At 42.5% G+C, this 22,025-nt stretch overlaps 1 protein-coding gene across 2 annotated transcripts in view; it reads left to right on the forward strand.

The window, feature by feature from the left end:
* The first annotated feature begins 1,684 nt into the window (after positions 1 to 1,684).
* LOC106560377 (uncharacterized) overlaps positions 1,685 to 22,025 on the forward strand; it is a 68,949-nt gene continuing 48,608 nt past the window's right edge. For both annotated transcript variants that reach the window (XM_014123236.3, XM_014123237.3), the window contains exon 1: positions 1,685 to 1,988. In XM_014123236.3, coding sequence (XP_013978711.3) covers positions 1,924 to 1,988 — 65 coding nt within the window. In that variant the 5' untranslated portion in view covers positions 1,685 to 1,923. The remainder of the gene's footprint in view (positions 1,989 to 22,025) is intronic.

Consider the following 22,025-nt stretch of genomic DNA (forward strand, 5'->3'; position numbering starts at 1 on the left):
TAAGCTAAATATTATTTGGCTGTACATGGTTCGGATTTCTCTCTCTCTCTGCGTGTGTGTGTGTGTGTGTGTGTGTGTGTGTGTGTGTGTGTGTGTGTGTGTGTGTGTGTGTGTGTGTGTGTGTGTGTGTGTGTGTGTGTGTGTGTGTGTGTGTGTGTGTGTGCAAGTAGAAAAATGGCATAGGGAAATGCCAATGCCATCTTTTCATGTTGATGAAACTGTATTTGACATACAGTACACTTTTAGTTTTTGTTGTCATTGCTACCTGGCTAAAATGCTTTCTCACTAGCATAACTTTCTTTCATGGGCAACAACGACCCAGCAAGTTAACATTAGCTAGTTAACATTAGCTTAGTTAACATTAGCTTACTAGATCTAGCTACACATTGAACTTCTATCCTCTCAGGCCAGGGACACAATGTAAAAATTTATGGTTGGATTAGAAACTCTGTTTTAATCATTGGCCAGTACGGAGAATTAAGTAAAACCCACAAGTCCAAATTGATACCTCCATCCATGGCTAATTTAGGGAAGGGCCAATTTTAGCTAGCTAGCTAGTCACCAGAAGACAACAACACAACGAGATGCAACTATTTTTTTTTCTTCTGTCATTTGACGTTTTGCCCTCGATGTAATGGAATTGGTGAAAATCCAAACTGACTTCACTTAACACTTTTTTTGGGTGCACCACGACCATTCACAGTTGAGCTCACTCAGTTTAGCTCAACGCTGATTGGCTATTATTTTATATATTTTTTCGCTGGCTTCCCTTGCGTTCAATGCTATGGGTGGCAACAATGTCATACTCTTTTTGACCAGACAGCATCAGATAGCCCTAGATGGGCTACACATACAGAGATGTGCTGTTTCGCTCGCTCAGATGCTTTCTCAGAAGAGATATATTCAGCCTCTTGCGATTTGAAGGAAAATTATGAAACACAGAGCGACGAAAGATACATTATTTGAATATAGCTACAGGATCTATATTCTTATCTACATTTTTAAATGTTGATCCTCCCCTGTGGTCATGCCTTTAAACCCCATCATCTCTCTCCCTTATTTCAACCAATCTCCAGTTGTCAGCCCTGTCTTAAGCTCATCTCCCTTACACCTCTCTTGCTGTCCCCCTCCCCCCTCCCCCTCTCCCTACTCCCCACCCTCTCCCCCATTCGGAGACTCATGGCGCTTCAGCATTCCAGGCATTCCATTTTAACACGCCACATTCCCTGGAAGACTTCCTCACTCCCATCTGTCCCTGTTGTCCCAGGAGTGAATGGAGGAGCAGAGAGATAGAGCCTCTTCTTATCTAGTTCATACCCCTCCTGCCTCTCCAGTCCCATCAATCCCTTCGACCCCTTCCCTTCTTTATATCTCCCCTGCCCCTCATGCCCCCTCCCTCCCTTTCCCCACCTCATGATTCTGTACCCCCTCTACCCCCAATATCCCCCTCCCAGGACCTGCCCTTCATGCCCCCTCCTTTCTTTGTACCCCTCCTCCTACTTTCCCCTCCCTTCCTTCTCTATACCAACACCTGCCCCTCTCCTCCTCCTTCTCCCTCCTAACCCCTCCTCCCATTATATTCCCCCTCCTCCTCTTCCTACCTCCTAGCCCCTCATCCAATTATACCCCTCCTCCTTATCCTCCTCCTCCTCACCCCTGTCATACTATAGACTGATGTCCTTCAGGGCCCCACTACAGAGCAGAGTGACTCTTACACCAGCCCTGTACACTGAGCTATCTCACTGTACACACAGAGAAGAGAGAAGTGGACATCTATAACCTGGTCTGTCCCCCCAGAGCTCACCTGAACACAGAGGTATACACTATAGTGTGACTCTTACCTAGACATCACCACGACTACCACTCACGAAAGGAGAGAGGGACAGGTAAACAGACGGCTGGAGGAAAAAAGGGACTGCATCGATGAGAGATATGGGTGGGAAGGAGAAGAAGACTGTAGGCATTACCAATGTGCCAAAATACCAGGGGTGAGTGTCACTATATCCAGTTTGCTTTAACAAATGGACTCAAATGAGACATGGAGATTTCATTGTCTTGAAATGTACAGCTGTGAAAAAAGTGGAAAAAGAAGACTTTTGATAATGCAAAAACAATAATGAAAACAACCAGACCTTTTGATACATTTGCATTCTGGTATGGAATTAGATCAGAGCAAATTACAGTAGTTTTAACCTCTTGTTAGCCTTTGCTGTATGTCTCTCTCTGTTATTCTACAGAGGTTCCGTGCAATCTCGTGCGTGCACAATAACCATGCTGTGAATGTTAGCACCTCTTTCCCTTTGGTGTTGTTTGCATCCCATGCAAGGTGATAGCTACCAAGAAACACTGCACAAGAACACTCACAGTTTAGCTATCACACATTTAATGGTGCCCCATGAAACATTTTACAGATATTTTTTTAATTTATTTTAAATTTTTTAAACTATTGGCATACAGGATAGGCCTTAGTGAAGGTTAACCTTGCTATGACCCCAAAAACATTATTTGCATGCATGTGAAGTCATTATATTGTTAACATTTCAACTCGAAAATGAGAACCACCAGAAAATCATGAAGGCTCTTCTTTTTGTTATACTGTGTACACTGAAGGTAGCCAGCAAGCCACTCTGACAGGAAACAAACTTCAGAACTTCCTAGGGTGGTTCTTTATTCTCTATCACAAGGAATGTATTATTTCACCTATCCCTTGTTGTCTATATCAAAGAATATATTGGGTATTAGCATATACACATGTTAGGATATTCACATTTATGATATGAAAATCAAAACAAATTCAATGAATATTTGATGCAAATCAGAATGATTTATCTGACAGTATTGAATCGTTTTTGAATGGAACCTTTCATATTCAATAATACCAGATGCTGTATAGGCTACTTCTCAATCTCACTTTTTCACTTTATCAACGTAATTACTGGTGCTGCAAATACTGAATGAGCAAATGAATGGAATAACAACACTTACAACGCAGACTGTACAACATCAACAACACTTACAATGCAGACTGTACAACATCAACAACACTTACAGCTGCTACAGTTTACACAGAGAGATACATGTGCAGAGGTTTACAGCAGGGAGATGTGAGATGTGACTTTCCACCGTGAGTATTTTTGGTAATGCTGAAATGGGTCCATCTCGTGCATACTAAAAGAAGGACTTTGTCTGCTTTGTTTTCTGCTGTTGAACGGAAAAGTACATTGGGTGGGACTAGGAGAGGGGTACAGTTACACTCTTCTGCAAGGTTGCTTGGCTGTCGCCGGTGTGAAGGATGGGGAAAGAGTTTGTTTGTGTGTGTGTGTGTGTGTGTGTGTGTGTGTGTGGTGTGTGTGTGTGTGTGTGTGTGTGTGTGTGTGTGTGTGTGTGTGTGTGTGTGTGTGTGTGTGTGTGTGTGTGTGTGTGTGTGTGTGTGTGTGTGTGTGTGAGAGAGAGACAGGCTGCTAAGAAGGATAGATTCATGGCCTACATAAAATACTAATAAAAAAGAATTACACACAGTCACAGCCACACACACACACACACACACACACACACACCACACACACACTGTAAGCCTACAGAGCTGGGGTTGGGTTCTGGAGGATTTGGTTGTTGTAATCGTATACACCCCCACTCCAGCCCTTCAGTAAGAGTAATGGCGATGATACTGTGATACTTTGGCGAACTCGGCTTTAGACACGATCAAAGCAGCGACGTGTGTGTGTGTGTGTGTGTGTGTGTGTGTGTGTGTGTGTGTGTGTGTGTGTGTGTGTGTGTGTGTGTGTGTGTGTGGTGAGGAGGGAGGAGGAATGTTGTTGGCTTGGATGGAGAAAATAATCCTGCTGATGACTCATATATTATATTCTCTTTAATTACAATTAATTTAACATTCATTTGTTGGGTGGACTCTGTCATAGTGTCAGTTAGAGAGAGAGTGTCACACAATCACACATCTGCTCTTAGAAGACCTATAGTAATTAAAGAGAGGGAACAAACACCATCTACTTGACCTCATTGGGGATCTTTCTGGCAAACTTGTTGGTGTTTGGAGAGTGTGGTCAATTAGTCCCGGGGTAGTTGGAGATCTACGTGTTGATCTCTGGGTAAAAGCCTTGGAGCTTTTAGTCAGATCTCCACATCTCTCTGGGCCAAAACTGGCTTCAAATACTATTTGAAATCATTTGCAATACTTTATATGTGTCACGCCCTGACCATAGAGAGCCTTTTATTCTCTAAGTTGGTTAGGTCGGGGTGTGACTAGGGTGGTAATTTAGGTTGTTTTATTTCTATGTTGGCCTGGTATGGTTCCTAATCAGAGGCAGCCATTTATCGTTGTCTCTGATTGGGGATCATATTTAGGCAGCCATTTCCCCACTGTGTTTTGTGGGTTCTTGTTTTGTTTTTGTGTAGTTGCCTGTGAGCACTCCAGAATGTCACGTTTCGTTTGTTCTTTATTGTTTTTTTTGTGTGGTTCACGTCTAATAAAATGTCGAACCGATTTCACGCTGCGCTTTGGTCTGAATGTTCTTCCGAAGATTGTGACAATATGTGGTTGATTGAGCTTGCCTGTTGCAATGGAATTAATATAAAAGTCCTAAAAGTGCAAACCCCATCCAGCTGGCACTCAAAACAGGCTAAGGCAAACCCCTTTAAAGTTTTTGAAAGATTTCAAATACTATTTGAACCTAGGTCTCTCTGGGCTGCCAATCAGAAAGGAGCTTTCCTAAGGCTTGACCATGAGAGGTGGTTGCCATGCAACTTAACCTTGACTACAAAAACAACAACACTCAGACTGAGACTGCGTCAAAGTTTGCACCCTATTCCCTATATAGTGCACTACTTTTGACCAGGACCCATAGGGTGCACACACACACACACACACACACACACACACACACACACACACACACACACACCGTCTCTCTAGCCTGAAGTTATGTGTATGTCACTGGCTATGTTTATGTTTGTCTGTATCCCACTAGTATGTAACGGTATGTCCTTTCATGGTCATGCCAACTGGACTGGGTCAGTGACGTCCAGATATGACCCGTTCTCTCACTCCTTCATTCTGAATGACCTCAGAGCCTGGTTTAGTTGAGAGATTGTTTCCATGTAGAGCAGGGGTTTCAAACTCATTGTCTAGCTTTCATTTGGGTGAATATTAATGAGCTGGACACAGTCAAGAAACTGTATGAATACAGGTCCATTATCATTTCTACACAGTTTCGATTTAGTTATTTTAAAGTACACTATATATACAAAAGTATGTGGACACCCCTTCAAATTAGTGGATTCGGCTATTTCAGCCACACCATTGCTGACAGGTGTATAATGTGAGGCTGCGTGATGAATCACGCTTCACAATCGGGCAGTCTGACAGACAAATCTGGGTTTGGCGGATGCCAGGAGAAAGCTATCTGCTCCAATGCATAGTAAAGTAATGTTTGGTGGAGTATGAATAACGGTCTGGGGCTGTGTTTCATGGTTCGGGCTAGGCCCCTTAGTTCCAGTGAAGGGAAATCTTAACTGTACAGCATACTATGACATTCTAGACGATTCTGTGCTTCCAACTTTGTGGCAACAGTTAAGGAAATGTTTTCTCCTGGATTTATTTACACTTGCCATAACAAAGGGGTTGAATACTTATTGACTAAAGACATTTCAGCGTTTCATTAATTTAATTAATTTCAAAATGTTTCTAAAAACACACTTTGACATTTTGGGGTATTGTGTGTAGGTCAGTAACCCAAAAATCTAATTTTAATGCATTTTAAATTCAGGCTGTAACACAACAAGATGTGGAAAAAGTCTCAAGGCCCTGTAGCTAGTGACGTCAGCCTCGCGTGCTTGCTGATTGACACATGCGCACACACAAACAAACAAACGCACGCATGCACACACACACACACACACACACACACACACACACACACACACACACACACACACACACACACACACACCATGGGGTCCACACACCATGGGGTCCTTTGACAGAGCCACGCTACTTAATCTTTGGGAAAGGCGTACCGCTAGCGCCCGGCCTCAACAACATCCGGTGAAATTGCAGAGCGCGAAATTCAAAAATACAAAATTCGTAATATTAAACATTCATGAAAATACAAGTGTTATACATCAGTTAAAAGCTTAACTTCTTGTTAATCCAGCCACTTTATCAGATTTCAAAAAGGCTTTACGGCGAAAGCATACCATGCAATTATCTGAGGACAGCGCCCCACGTACAAAAGCATTAAAAACATTTTCCAACCAAGCAGATGCATCACGAAAGTCAGAGATAGCGATAAAACAAATCACTTACCTTTGAAGATCTTCCTCTGTTTGCAATCCAAAGGGTCCCAGCTACATCACAAATGGTCGTTTTGTTCGATAAAGTCCTTCTTTATATCCCAAAAAAGTCAGTTTAGTTGGCGCACTTCATTCAATAATCCACCTGTTTCCCCTCGTTCAAAATGCATACAAATGAATCCCAAACGTTACCAATAAACTTGGTCCAAACAAGTCAAACAACGTTTCTAATCAATCCTCAGGTACCCTAATATGTAAATAAACAATAAATTTTAAGACGGAGAATAGTAAATTCATTAACTGAGATAAATAACCAAACATTTTCCAAACATGCAGATGCATCACGAAAGTCAGAAATGGCAATAAAATAAATAATTTACCTTTGAAGAGCTTCCTCTGTTTGCAATCCAAAGGGCCCCAGCTACATCACAAATGGTCATTTTTGATAAAGTCCTTCTTTATATCCCAAAAAAGTCAGTTTAGTTGGCGCGAATGACTCAGTAATCCACCCATTTCCCTCATTCAAAATGCATACAAATGAATCCCGTAAATTACCAATAAACTTGGTCCAAACAAGTCAAACAACGTTCCTAATCAATCCTCAGGTACCCTAATATGTAAATAAACGATACAATTTAAGACGGAGAATAGTATATTCATTACCGGAGATAAATAACGAAGTGCGCGCCCTCACCGGAACGCGCTACAAACACTACAGCCATAATGGGAGCCACTTACAAAAACAACAAACTCTAGCTCATTTTTCAAAAAACAAGCCTGAAACTCTTTCTAAAGACTGTTGACATCTAGTGGAAGCCCTAGGAACTGCAATCTGGGAGGTATTCCTTGTATATTCCCATTGCCAGCCATTGTAATCAGTGGTGAGCTGGGGGGAAAAAACTATTCTGGATGGATTGTCCTCGGGTTTTTGCCTGCCACATCAGTTCTGTTATACTCACATACATTATTTTAACAGTTTTGGAAACTTTAGAGTGTTTTCTATCCAATACTACCAATTATATGCATATCCTAGCTTCTGGGCCTGAGTAACAGGCAGTTTACTTTGTTCACCTCATTCATCCAAACTTCCGAATATTGCCCCCTATCCCGAAAAAGTTTGAACTGATTTGCCTAGTTAAATAATGGCAACCAACACAACAGAGGAATTGATTATGTTTAGCATGGGAACCAACACAACAGAGGAATTGATTATGTTTGGCATGGCAACCAACACAACTGAGGAATTGATTATGTTTGGCATGGCAACCAACACAACAGAGGAATTGATTATGTTTGGCATGGCAACCAACACAACAGAGGAATTGATTATGTTTGGCATGGCAACCAACACAACAGAGGAATTGATTATGTTTGGCATGGCAACCAACACAACAGAGGAATTGATTATGTTTAGCATGGCAACCAACACAACAGAGGAATTGATTATGTTTGGCATGGCAACCAACACAACAGAGGACTTGATTATGTTTGGCATGGCAACCAACACAACAAAATAATTGATTATGTTTGGCATGGCAACCAACACAGCAGAGGAATTGATTATATTTAGCATGGCAACCAACACAACAGAGGAATTGATTATGTTTGGCATGTCAACCAACACAACAGAGGAATTGGCTATGTTTGGCATGGCAACCAACATGACAGAGGAATTGGCTATGTTTGGCATGGCAACCAACACAACAGAGGAAATTATTATGTTTGGCATAGCAACCAACACGACAGAGGAATTGGCTATGTTTGGCATGACAACCAACACAACAGAGGAATTGGCTATGTTTGGCATGACAACCAACACAACAGAGGAATTGGCTATGTTTGGCATGGCAACCAACACGACAGAGGATTTGGCTATGTTTGGCATGACAACCAACACGACAGAGGAATTGGCTATGTTTGGCATGGCAACCAACACGACAGAGGATTTGGCTATGTTTGGCATGACAACCAACACGACAGAGGAATTGGCTGTTTGGCATGACAACCAACACGACAGAGGAATTGGCTATGTTTGGCATGGTAACCAACAGAACAGAGGAATTGGCTAAAGCACAAACAGATCTGCAACTAAGCTAAACAACCTCAACGACTGGTGCCATTTTATGTCCTAGCTGGCCTTGTCATGGACTGTTCACTCCGGGGAAATGCTGTGTCTCCATGCTGGATCCCATACCTGTTTCCCTCCTTTTTATCTTAACCCGCCCTGTCAGTGTCTTACCCCCTGAAGACTTCTTCCAGTATAAAAAGATGGAAGGGATATCTGATGCCGTGGGCTTGCATTGCGATATGTTTTGACGGACATGTTTGCTCTCATCACTGTACTCCTGTAGCACACTCGGCACTTCAGCTATGGAGGTTAAGCTATGCACAAAGCTTCATATCGCCCTTCACACTATCTGCCTGTCTGTCGCTTCCTCTCTCGCTCTCTCTCTCTTTTTGCCTCTCTCTCGCTCTCTCTCTCCCTTCCTCTCTCCCTCTCTCTCTCTCTGACTCTCTCTCTCTCCCCCTTTCTCTCTCCCCCTCTCTCTCTCTCCCTCTCTCTCTCTTTCCCTCTCGATCTCACTCTTGCTCATTTTCTCCCTCTCTCTCGCTCTCTCGCCCTCTTTTGCAGGCGCATGCACCACGCACACACGCATGCACGCACACACACGCTCACACACACAGAGACACACACTTGAATGCACATACTCATGGACGTACAGAAATACACACCCTGTGTCTCCGTCTTTATGGTGTCTTTACGAGGTATGAGGCACACGCAGCTCTTCCTATCAATTACATAGAGGGGATTATACAGTGGAAGACAGAGAAGACCTCTCCTGCTATCTGTGTTATGGACAGGGATAAGTAAAGGGCAGATTAGGAAAACACACACACAAACTGATGAATAGCTGGAGCACACACATCAAGCATGCACACACACACACACGCACACACACACACACACACACACACACACACACACACACACACACACACACACACACACACACACACACACACACACACACACACACACACACACACACACACACACACACACACACACACACACACACACACACACTACAGCATTGTCTCAAACTTTTCTTTCCTAAACACCAATCCTATCTATAGCACTGTGTTACTATCCCACACTCTACCAGACCTCTGTGCACCACTCTACCAGACTACAGTAACCCACTTTACCAGACTACTGTACACCACTCTACCAGACTACAGTAACCCACTCTACAAGACTACTGTACACCACTCTACCAGACTACTGTACACCACTCTACCGGACAACTGTACACCACTCTACCAGACTACTGTACACCACTCTACCAGACTACTGTACACCACTCTACCAGACTACTGTACCCCACTCTACCAGACTACTGTACACCACTCTACCAGACTACTGTACACCACTCCACCATACACCACTCTACCAGACTACTGTATACCACTCTACCAGACTACTGTACACCACTCTACCAGACTACAGTACCCCACTCTACCAGACCACAATACCCCACTCTAGCAGACTACTGTACACCACCCTACCATACACAACTCTACACAACTCTACCAGACTACTGTACCCCACTCTACCAGACTACCGTACACCACTCTACCAGACTACAGTACCCCACTCTACCAGACCACAATACCCCACTCTACCAGACTACTGTACACCACAATACCGGACTACACTACCCCACTCTACCGGACTACTGTACAGCACCCTACCAGACTACTGTACCTCACTCTACAAGACTACTGTACACCACTCTACCAGACTACAGTACCCCAATCTACCAGACTACCGTACACCACTCTACCAGACTACTGTACGCCACTCTACTAGACTACTGTACACCACTCTACCAGACTACTGTACACCACTCTACCAGACTACAGTACCCCACTTTACCAGACTACTGTACACCACTCTACCAGACTACTGTACACCACTCTACCAGACTACTGTACCCCACTCTACCAGACCTCTGTACCCCACTCTACCAGACTACTGTACCCCACTCTACCAGACCTCTGTACCCCACTCTACCAGACTACTGTACACCACTCTACCAGACTACAGTACACCACTCTACCAGACCTCTGTACCCCACTCTACTAGACTACTGTACACGACTCTACCAGACTACTGTACACCACTCTACCAGACTACTCTACACCACTCTACCAGACTTCAGTACCCGACTCTACTAGACTATTGTACACCACTCTACCAGACTACTGAACACCACTCTACCAGACCTCTGTACACAACTCTACCAGACTACTGTACACCACTCTACCAGACTACTGTACACCACTCTACCGGACAACTGTACATCACTCTACCAGACTACTGTACACCACTCTACCAGACTACTGTACACCACTCTACCAGTCTACTGTACACCACTCTACCAGTCTACTGTACACCACTCTACCAGTCTACTGTACACAACTCTACCAAACTAATGTACACCACTCTACCAGACTACTGTACACCACTCTACCAGACTACAGTACCCCACTCTACCAGACTACTGTACCCCACTCTACCAGACTACTGTACCCCACTCTACCAGACTACTGTACCCCACTCTACCAGACTACTGTACACCACTCTACCAGACTACTGTACACCACTCTACCAGTCTACTGTACACCACTCTACCAGACTACTGTACCCCACTCTACCAGACTACTGTACCCCACTCTACCGGACTACTGTACACCACTCTACCAGACTACTGTACACCACTCTACCAGACTACTGTACACCACTCTACCAGTCTACTGTACACCACTCTACCAGACTACTGTACACCACTCTACCAGTCTGCTGTACACCACTCTACCAGACTACAATACCCCACTCTACCAGACTACTGTACCCCACTCTACCAGTCTACTGTACACCACTCTACCAGACTACTGTACACCACTCTACCAGTCTACTGTACACCACTCTACCAGACTACTGTACCCCACTCTACCAGACTACTGTACACCACTCTACCAGACTACTGTACACCACTCTACCAGACTACTGTACCCCACTCTACCAGACTACTGTACAACACTCTACTAGACTACTGTACAACACTCTACTAGACTACTGTACAACACTCTACCAGACTACTGTACACCACTCTACTGTACACCACTCTACCAGACTACTGTACACCACTCTACCAGACTACTGTACACCACTCTACCATACACCACTCTACCAGACTACAGTACTCCACTCTACCAGACTACAGTTCCCCACTCTACCAGACTACTGTACACCACTCTACCAGACCTCTGTACCCCACTCTACCAGACTACTGTACCCCACTCTACCAGACTAGTGTACCCCACTCTACCAGACTAGTGTACACCACTCTACCAGACTACTGTACAACACTCTACCAGACTACTTTACAACACTCTACCAGACTACTTTACAACACTCTACCAGACTACTTTACAACACTCTACCAGACTACTTTACAACAATCAGTCTTTTACCAATGGAATGTTCCTTTTACTGGTGATAGCCTGCCTGCCTTCCTTCCTTTAACCGCTAACCCCTCTGTCCATAACCGTTGACTTCCCACCACTCTGCCTCTCTAATGCTCCAAAAATAACCCCTTTTAAAGTGGGTGACCCTACACCCCCCTGGGGTGACTCTACACCCCCTGCCAGGAACACTGAGGTCCTAGATGTTCTCTGATGTCTGTTCTGGGCAGCCGTCGGCCCTGTAAATAAGGCATGCAAATGCTCCTTAAATGCTCCTTTAACCCCTAACCCCTCTGTCCATAGCCTTTAACCACCCCTAACCCCTCTGTCCACAGCATTTAACCCCTAACCCCTCTGTCCATAGCCTTTTACCCCTAACCCCTGTGTCCACAGCATTTAACCCCTAACCCCTCAGTCTATAGCTTTTAACCCCTATCCCATTTTTCCATAGCATTTAACCCCTAACCCCTCTATCCATAGCCTTTTACCCCTAACCCCTCTGTCCATTGCCTTTAACCCCTAACCTCTCTGTCCATAGCCTTTAAATCCTAACCTCTCTGTCCATAGCCTTTAACCCCAACCCCTCTGTCCATAGCCTTTAAATCCTAACCCCTCTGTCCATAGCCTTTAAATCCTAACCCCTCTGTCCATAGCCTTTAAATCCTAACCCCTCTGTCCATAGCCTTTAAATCCTAACCCCTCTGTCCATAGCCTTTAAATCCTAACCCCTCTGTCCATAGCCTTTAACCCCTAACCTGTCTGTCCATAGCCTTTAACCCCTAACCCCTCTGTCCATAGCCTTTAAATCCTAACCCCTCTGTCCATAGCCTTTAAATCCTAACCCCTCTGTCCATAGCCTTTAACCCCTAACCTGTCTGTCCATAGCCTTTTACACCTAACCTGTCTGTCCATAGCCTTTAAATCCTAACCCCTCTGTCCATAGCCTTTAACCCCTAACCTCTCTGTCCATAGCCTTTTAACCCCAACCCCTCTGTCCATAGCCTTTAAATCCTAACCCCTCTGTCCATAGCCTTTAAATCCTAACCCCTCTGTCCATAGCCTTTAACCCCTAACCTGTCTGTCCATAGCCTTTAACCCCTAACCCCTCTGTCCATAGCCTTTAAATCCTAACCCCTCTGTCCATAGCCTTTAAATCCTAACCCCTCTGTCCATAGCCTTTAACCCCTAACCCCTAACCTGTCTGTCCATAGCCTTTTACACCTAACCTGTCTGTCCATAGCCTTTAAATCCTAACCCCTCTGTCCATAGCCTTTAAATCCTAACCTGTCTGTCCATAGCCTTTAAATCCTAACCCCTCTGTCCATAGCCTTTAAATCCTAACCCCTCTGTCCATAGCCTTTAAATCCTAACCCCTCTGTCCATAGCCTTTAAATCCTAACCCCTCTGTCCATAGCCTTTAACCCCTAACCTGTCTGTCCATAGCCTTTTACACCTAACCTGTCTGTCCATAGCCTTTAAATCCTAACCCCTCTGTCCATAGCCTTTAAATCCTAACCCCTCTGTCCATAGCCTTTAACCCCTAACCTGTCTGTCCATAGCCTTTAAATCCTAACCCCTCTGTCCATAGCCTTTAACCCCTAACCTGTCTGTCCATAGCCTTTAAATCCTAACCCCTCTGTCCATAGCCTTTAAATCCTAACCTGTCTGTCCATAGCCTTTAAATCCTAACCCCTCTGTCCATAGCCTTTAACCCCTAACCTGTCTGTCCATAGCCTTTAACCCCTAACCCCTCTGTCCATAGCCTTTAACCCCTAACCTCTCTGTCCATAGCCTTTTAACCCCAACCCCTCTGTCCATAGCCTTTAAATCCTAACCCCTCTGTCCATAGCCTTTAAATCCTAACCTGTCTGTCCATAGCCTTTTAACCCCAACCCCTCTGTCCATAGCCTTTAACCCCTAACCTCTCTGTCCATAGCCTTTAAATCCTAACCCCTCTGTCCATAGCCTTTAAATCCTAACCCCTCTGTCCATAGCCTTTTACACCTAACCCCTAACCTGTCTGTCCATAGCCTTTTACACCTAACCCCTCTGTACATAGTCTTTACCCTCCCACCCCTCTGCCCCTCTGATGCCCCAATAAGGCATGCAAATGCTGCTTTTAATATACTATTAAAAAAAGCCCCAAAAAAACAGACCGGCGGCTGGTCAGGGTTGTAGCCGGGTCACGTGTCAAGAGTTTAGTCGTGTTAGAAATGTCCGTAGTCGAGTTACTAGGGAGGGACTGACTGTTTGTGGTGTTCTAGCAGAGTTGCCTGGTGCTTTTGGGTTTTCTTTAAAATTAGTAGTAGAAATGGTTTATGCATAAGTCTGGTATTGAGACTCACTTGAGAAAGATGACTTGGATAGAAACTTCAAGTTATTAGCTCTTGTTCTTCAGTGAGAGCTGTCACTTGACAGCTGGTATGTTGATGGTTTCCTCTCCAGCAGTGTCTCCCTAGTCATTTAGTTAAACCACAAACATTATCACCTTCTCGCAGGAATCCATTTCTTAATCATCATCTACAATCTGACACCGAAAATCCCACTTCCTCTCCATACCCTCCCCTAGTAACCCATTCTGGTAACCTATTCTAGTAATCCATTCTGGTAACCTATTCTAGTAATCCATTCTGGTAACCTATTCTAGTAATCCATTCTGGTAACCTATTCTAGTAATCCATTCTGGTAACCTATTCTAGTAATCCATTCTGGTAACCTATTCTAGTAACCCATTGTGGTAACCTATTCTAGTAACCCATTGTGGTAACCTATTCTAGTAACCCATTCTGGTAACCTATTCTAGTAACCCATTCTGGTAACCTATTCTAGTAATCCATTCTGGTAACCTATTCTAGTAATCCATTCTGGTAACCTATTCTAGTAATCCATTCTGGTAACCTATTCTAGTAACCCATTCTGGTAACCTATTCTAGTAACCCATTGTGGTAACCTATTCTAGTAACCCATTGTGGTAACCTATTCTAGTAACCCATTCTGGTAACCTATTCTAGTAACCCATTCTGGTAACCTATTCTAGTAACCCATTGTGGTAACCTATTCTAGTAATCCATTCTGCTAACCTATTCTAGTAACCCATTGTGGTAACCTATTCTAGTAACCCATTGTGGTAACCTATTCTAGTAACCCATTCTGGTAACCTATTCTAGTAACCCATTGTGGTAACCTATTCTAGTAATCCATTCTGGTAACCTATTCTAGTAATCCATTCTGCTAACCTATTCTAGTAACCCATTGTGGTAACCTATTCTAGTAATCCATTCTGCTAACCTATTCTAGTAACCCATTCTGGTAACCTATTCTAGTAACCCATTGTGGTAACCTATTCTAGTAACTCATTGTGGTAACCTATTCTAGTAACTCACTGTGGTAACCTATTCTAGTAACCCATTCTGGTAACCTATTCTAGTAACTCATTGTGGTAACCTATTCTGGTAACACTCCCACATATTCATGATAGACAGGTTGGTTGTTTAGCAACAAAACCGATGGTGCACAACTTTGGGGCAAAAGAGACAGGGATGTAAACTATATTTTGTCTCCAAATGTTTATTGAAAACATAAATACATTTGCACAATGAGCACTTGTTGTCTCTCAAATGCATCGTTACAGTTGGTTAGGTAGGTAATGCATTTTAGCCATATTAGCATAGACGTGACATCAGTCAAAACACCTCTAAACAAGACATGGTATCAAGAACAAGATAAACTAGCTGAAACAAGACACCTATGATTCCCCACACGGCAGCTTCTTGTTGCTAACGATCTGATCGTTCAGAATCATAACAACACACAGCCTTTCGCCCCTGCGATGCACGCACATCATTTTTGTGATGTTGTCAGGCAACCCGTCTATAGAGACAAAGAGGTGATACTAAGAGATATGGACTTATCTCCATTGGGCTAAACATCTCCTAAATGATTCAAAGCTGAGACTTTTGCGTTGAATCATCATGTATGTCAGCGGGTGGAAAACTGTTCCCACTAACCATTGTCCAATGTTTCTAACATGATTTGGTTAAGTCTCTTAAGGCTTTTGTGTTTTAATATTTGTGTTCTGTAATGTAGACATAGAAGTTGCTTTGAATGTTGTAAAATAAACGGTGCGTGGCACAGGACAGAAATAGAGAGGATGAACAGGTGTGTTTCTGCCTGGCAGGCTGTGTGGTTTCAACACTGCTGACTGAGGGTGAAATACAACACTGATAAATAGTCCCTTTGATTCTGAGGAAGAAGAAAGAGGACCTTGAGGGGAGTGGGATGGGAGGGAGGCAGCAGTCTGCGGGACTAACTTGAATTTGCAGACCACTGGCCCTTGCTGACGTCTGTAAAACCCTTTTCACACTAATGAGCTGAGCCGAGCCAAGCCCTGGTCTACTTACGAATCCATCAAAGTTGCCAGAACTATGGTTTTAAGGACAGTGTGAAAAGATAATATCCACAGCAGTATAATGTGGTTTGGGTCAGCACAATACTAACCTGAGCCTGTTGACCACTTGCTGATCTGGCGATATACAGAAGTGTCAAATTTCACAAACTCATATAGTTGCTTAAAAATTATTTAAGGATCTCTAATTGTTGTTTGGAACACCCCAAAGGAGTTGTCATCATGTCATATTATACACTTGTTGAGATGACCTCTGTAATTGTTAGGCTTGGGAACCTCATTGCCACTATGCAGATAAATATATCAGCAGTCACTAGCTGTCCTTGGGGATCAGCAGGGAAAAAGCTAAGCCTGCTGTCGCCGCATGGGGTATCAGTATAGGTGCCTGCTTTGTACCATCACTCAACAGAGTTAGACTTTAAAACTGTCCCATTGGCATGGCGGATTAGCGAGATTAGCGAGAGAGATTGAGAGTAAGATCTTTACAGCTACCAGTATTTCAAAGCACTGCCATCATTCTCAGATATAGACAGCTTCAATGGAGCTGGAATCTGATGATTGAATGATACTGTATTAGGACCTGTAGATGTGTATTTCATATTATTTGTTTGGTAATATATTATTTTACATTATTATTAGAATTCGTTACAATAAAAAAACATACATAGACAAAAATAATAGACAACTTAACATTTACATACATTTCCACAAACATTAATGACGTCCCACTTGCTCAGACCCACATGTTCCCACTGTATCCACACTGTCACGCGTGCTCCCACTCCGGCCTCTAGGTCACCAGGCTGCTCGTGATGGCGCACACCTGTCACCATCGTTACGTGCACCTGCGCGTCAGCACTCACCTGGACTCCATCACTTCCCTGATTACCTTCCCTATATATATGTCACTCCCCTTGGTTCCTTCCCCTTGCGTTATTGTTTCTGTTTCTGTGTCATATCTGTGCGTTGTCAGTGTTTCTTATTTTGTATTATGTTGTGTTTATTTATTAAAACACTCACTCCCTGAACTTGCTTCCCGACTCTCAGCGCACATCATTACTGTAACGGTCGTTGTACGTACTGGACCAAGTCGCAGTGGGTTGAGTGCTCATCTTTACTTTATTAGAACACGTAATAAACAAAACAAGAAAACGATCGAACGAACAGTGTTGCAGGCTACACACAGCAGTACAACAACAACTTCCCACAAAGGGACAGGTGAAAACAGGGCTACTTAAGTATGACTCTCAATCAGTAGCAACGATGTACAGCTGTTCCTGATTGAGAGCCATACCAGGCCAACACAAAGAAATACACAACATAGAAAACCATAGAAATACAAAACAAGAACATTACCCAAAAACCCCAAACCACATAAAACAAATACCCCCTGCCACGTCCTGACCAAACTACAATAACCAATAACCCCTTATACTGGTCAGGACATGACAGTTACACACACCCAATGTTGTTTCTAATGCCCCACATGACTTCAAATTGTGTTACGTTGTTTCTGTCCGTAGATTTTTTCAATACTTAAATAAAGCATTTGATTCTTCCATTCTCTTAATGTTGGAGTATCATTTGACTTCCAATATTTAAGTAAGAGCTTCTTCCGTATAAGTGACGAAAAGACAATTGTCCAACCCATTGTGTATCTCACCACACCTCAATATGCCATGTCTTGAATATGCAGATGGTTTAAAAGTAACCTTAGATTGTTAAACTTCTGACAGGTAGCTTTCTAACTGACCAGAACTTTTGGACTTTATAGCATGCCCAGAAGTATATTTTTCCCTCAACATTGCTCTGATGTCCAAAAGCTTTCAGGTCAAAATTTCGTGAACTAGAACATGCATATCCTTGCCTCAGGGCCTAAGCTACAGACAGTTAGATTTGGGTAAGTCATTTTAGGCAAAAAATTGAAAAAAAGGGGCTAATCCTCCATATGTTTGGTAGATTATAAATTATTCTTTTTTTTCTTCTGTTTTTTTCCATGTTCATTTTATACCCTGAGATTTTAGAGTATTCAATATATAATTTTTTTACAAGGGGTGCATTGACTTTTTTATATTAGTCAGGTATATCAGAAGATTGTCGGCATTGTTTATATTCATGTTTACCAATACTGATACCTGTTACGTTTGGGTCCGGTCTAAATCTTTCTGCAAGCGGTTCAATTGCCAGTGCAAACAGGAGACATCCCTGCCTCATGTCCCTTTCTAAAGCATTTTTAACATATAAAGTATTATTTGTGTATATTTTTGCTTTAGGATATTTATATAATATTTTTTAAATGTATTATTTCAGCTAGAAAGTTGAATACTTGCAACGTTTTTAATGGAAAAGGCCACTTTGTCCCAGAATATAAAATACAATTCTATGGGAAAGCTGTCCATCCCTGGTGCTTTTCTCCAAGCGACTGTTTTAACAGTGTCTAATATACATTTTCTTTCTATTTCTTGTGATACATTTTTATCTAATGATAGTTGCTTCAGGGTTATTGAGTCTAAGAAGGCTGTAGTATCAGTCCAATTATTATTTAATTCTGTTTTTATAGGTTTTCATTGAAGCTTTAAATTTTTTTATTAATTGCATTGTTGTTTCTAATTAAAGCATTTGTATCCGTATCTTTTAAAATTATAACTAGTTTGGCGTGTATTTGTTTTGGGAGGGCTGCGAGGTGTTTGCCAGGTTTATTTGCCATTACATAGTATGCTTTATTTTAGTTTAAGCTGTAGTTGTTGGCACTCTTCAAAAGTACAAGACCATATTACTATTTAAGTTCAGAAATGTTAGTTTCTTCATTACCTTGTAACGATTTGTTTATGGGTTGTTTAATTTGAACTTATAACTCAGATGTAACTTTTGCCGAGTATGAGATTATCATTCCCCTAATGTATGCCTTAAAAGCATCCCAAATTATGTGGTGGCTACATTTGTAATGGTAAAGGTCTTTATTTTTTTGTTTACGTATTTAATACATAACTGTATTTTCTGTTGGTGTAATTAAGCATTATACAGGAGAATGATCTGATATCACTATATCATGGATTTTAGAAACCAGTATACAGTATTGTTAAGTGCATAAAAAATATAGTCAATTCTGGAATAGCTTTTCTTACTTTGAGAATAAAAGGAGTAGTCTTTTGTAGTTGGGAATAATAATCTCTAGTTGTCCTGGCCTCTTTGGAGACTCCTTGATTTTCCCTTTTTTATTGCTATGTCTGTCTAACTTGCTGAATGCTTGATTTAGGGCACCTACTAAAATAATAGTTTCTGTCTGGGTTTGATCTAATATAGCTTGAGTTCTATCTAAAATAAAAGCAGGGTTGTCTCTGGGGGGATATACAATGAACGTGTATTTGCAATATGAGAAAACATCCTTCTCGGTCCCTGTGCTGGGATATAAGGGAAAGGGTGTATTCTTATTTATCAAGATGACTAGACCTCTGCTGTTACTACAGTAGGTGGCAGCATATGACTCTCCAACCCAGCTCCACATTAAATATTACATTTTACATTTTTGAAGTGTAGCTCTTGCAGGAAAATCACATCTGCTGATAATCTCATATAATGTTTTTGTAGCCATCATGAAGTCTGTGCTCATTCCATGTAATACACTGAATTTTGTTGGCCTTTACTTGTATAGAATCAAAGTTAATCTTGTCAGTTCCGTCTGTCATTGAAGAATCAGATAAACATTTTAGCAGACGTCATATGAGAGCGGTGGACATCCCATGGATATGGAAGTGTCATAGTATGAATACATAATTATTGTATCCTTTACATATATAAAACATGTAAACATATAAGCTAGAGCAAACATTTAACAGAAAACACACAAAAACATAAAGCAAGTACTTCGTTGTACTTTGAGGCTCTATGCCTTTTTAGGGCTTTTAAGCTCTAACTCCTCCCCTAACGTACCAAAAATCTGTGGATTATGTCATGTAAATAATTGGAGAAAGACTACCACTTAAATACTGTGGTCAGTTTGTAATGCCTTGTGAATTAAATGAAAGTACAGTTGCTGGTGGGGCTCTACTTGGGGAGAGTGGATCCACCAAGAGGCTGAAGTGAGATGAGTGGAGGAATCACACATACTTCAGGCAAGTATTTGATGCCTTCCCAGCTTCCCTGTCCCAATCCTTTGGATACAGTCCATCTCCACTTTACCAATAACCAGCATTGGATCTTAACTATAATGTCGAACAAGGAGTAATAATGACTTGATGTCGTCTCCTAGTTTGGCCAGAACTCGTATTCATTTTACAGCAGTTTTGCAAGTCACAAAAAATAAATAAAATGACATTGTAGTATACATCAATACTTTCTTCCATCTTTCCCAGAACAAGCCATTCTCTCTCCACCTCCCCTCCATATATTCCTCCCCCCTTTACCCCCTCCCCACCCAAGCCAACCTTGTCCCACGCTCCCATCCTTCCCCATCCTTTCCCACCCTTGTCCACCCAAGCCAAGCTTGTCACAACCTATATCCTTCACCCTCCCCCACACTTCCATTCATATGCAGAGGCGCACACACACACATACAGTACACCCACACACACCTACACCTACACGCCCACATACACACATCCATAGAACGGTTAATGACATACACGCTATGTTTCCCCCTTTGTATTGTCTTTTCAGTGTCCATGTAGCCCATTGGTATCAGCTACTTTTATCGTTACTTCCTAGAGAAGAAAAGTTACTTGGGGAAAGTAGAGTATAGATTGTATATTGGGGAGGGAGAAATAATATTATCTCAATTTATGATAAGCTGGTCTTAGACATCACTGTATGTAGCCAAGAGTGCTTATTCCTTTTTCCCGTTTTGTCCTATCCTCAGGGCAGGGGGCTCTCCTCCTTCAACTGGAAAGTTTTTGTTGTAGCTTGTTTAGAGCTTCCTCTGTGCTTGTGAATGCCATCCTTTCCGTTTCTTTCCATACCCACAGCACAGCTGGGAAGCAGCCGTGGAGCTGAGATTTCATTCCTTTCCTCCCAGTGACTGATCGGAATGTATTCCTTGCAGGTTTTTTTCTCGGCTAGTGGAGGTTCCACTGAGGAGGAAGGGGAGGACAATCCTCCTCAGTGGTTTTCATAAAAATGTAAATAGTGAAAGATAAAAAAAAAGTTAGCCTTTTTAGATAAAACCACACTAAATACTGTATTTCACTTCACCAAATAACTGACTAAAACACACTGTTTTGCAATAAAGGTATACAGTAGCCTCAACAGCACTCTCTGGGGTAGCACCATGGTGTAGCCGGATGACAGCTAGTTTCTGTCCTCTTCTGGGTACATTGACTTCAATAGAAAACCTAGGAGGCTCATGGTTCTCAACCCCTTCCATAGACTTACACTGTAATTATGACAACTTCCAGAGGACGTCCTCCAACCTATCAACCTACCTGCTCTTTCCATGACATAGACTGACCAGGTGAATCCAGTTGAAAGCTATGATCCCTTATTGATGTCACTTGTTAAATCCACTTTAATTAGTGCAGACGAAGGGGAGGAGACAGGTTAAAGAAGGATTTAATAAGCCTTGAGAAAATTGAGACATGGATTGTGTATGTGTATGTGTGCCTTTGAACGGGCTTTGGCAGTAGTTGCCAGGCGCACTGGTTTATGTCAAGAATCCTAATGTTTGATATAATCTGTGTATGTGGCTGCTATGAAAGTGAACTGTGTGTGCGGGTGATCAGGGGTCTATTCATTCCACCGATTCTGTTGAAAAACCTTTCTTAAACGGAAATAAGCGGAATGAAACTAG

The sequence above is a fragment of the Salmo salar genome, chromosome 10, assembly GCF_965601325.2.
Source record: "Salmo salar chromosome 10, fSalSal1, whole genome shotgun sequence".
NCBI lineage: Eukaryota > Metazoa > Chordata > Actinopteri > Salmoniformes > Salmonidae > Salmo > Salmo salar.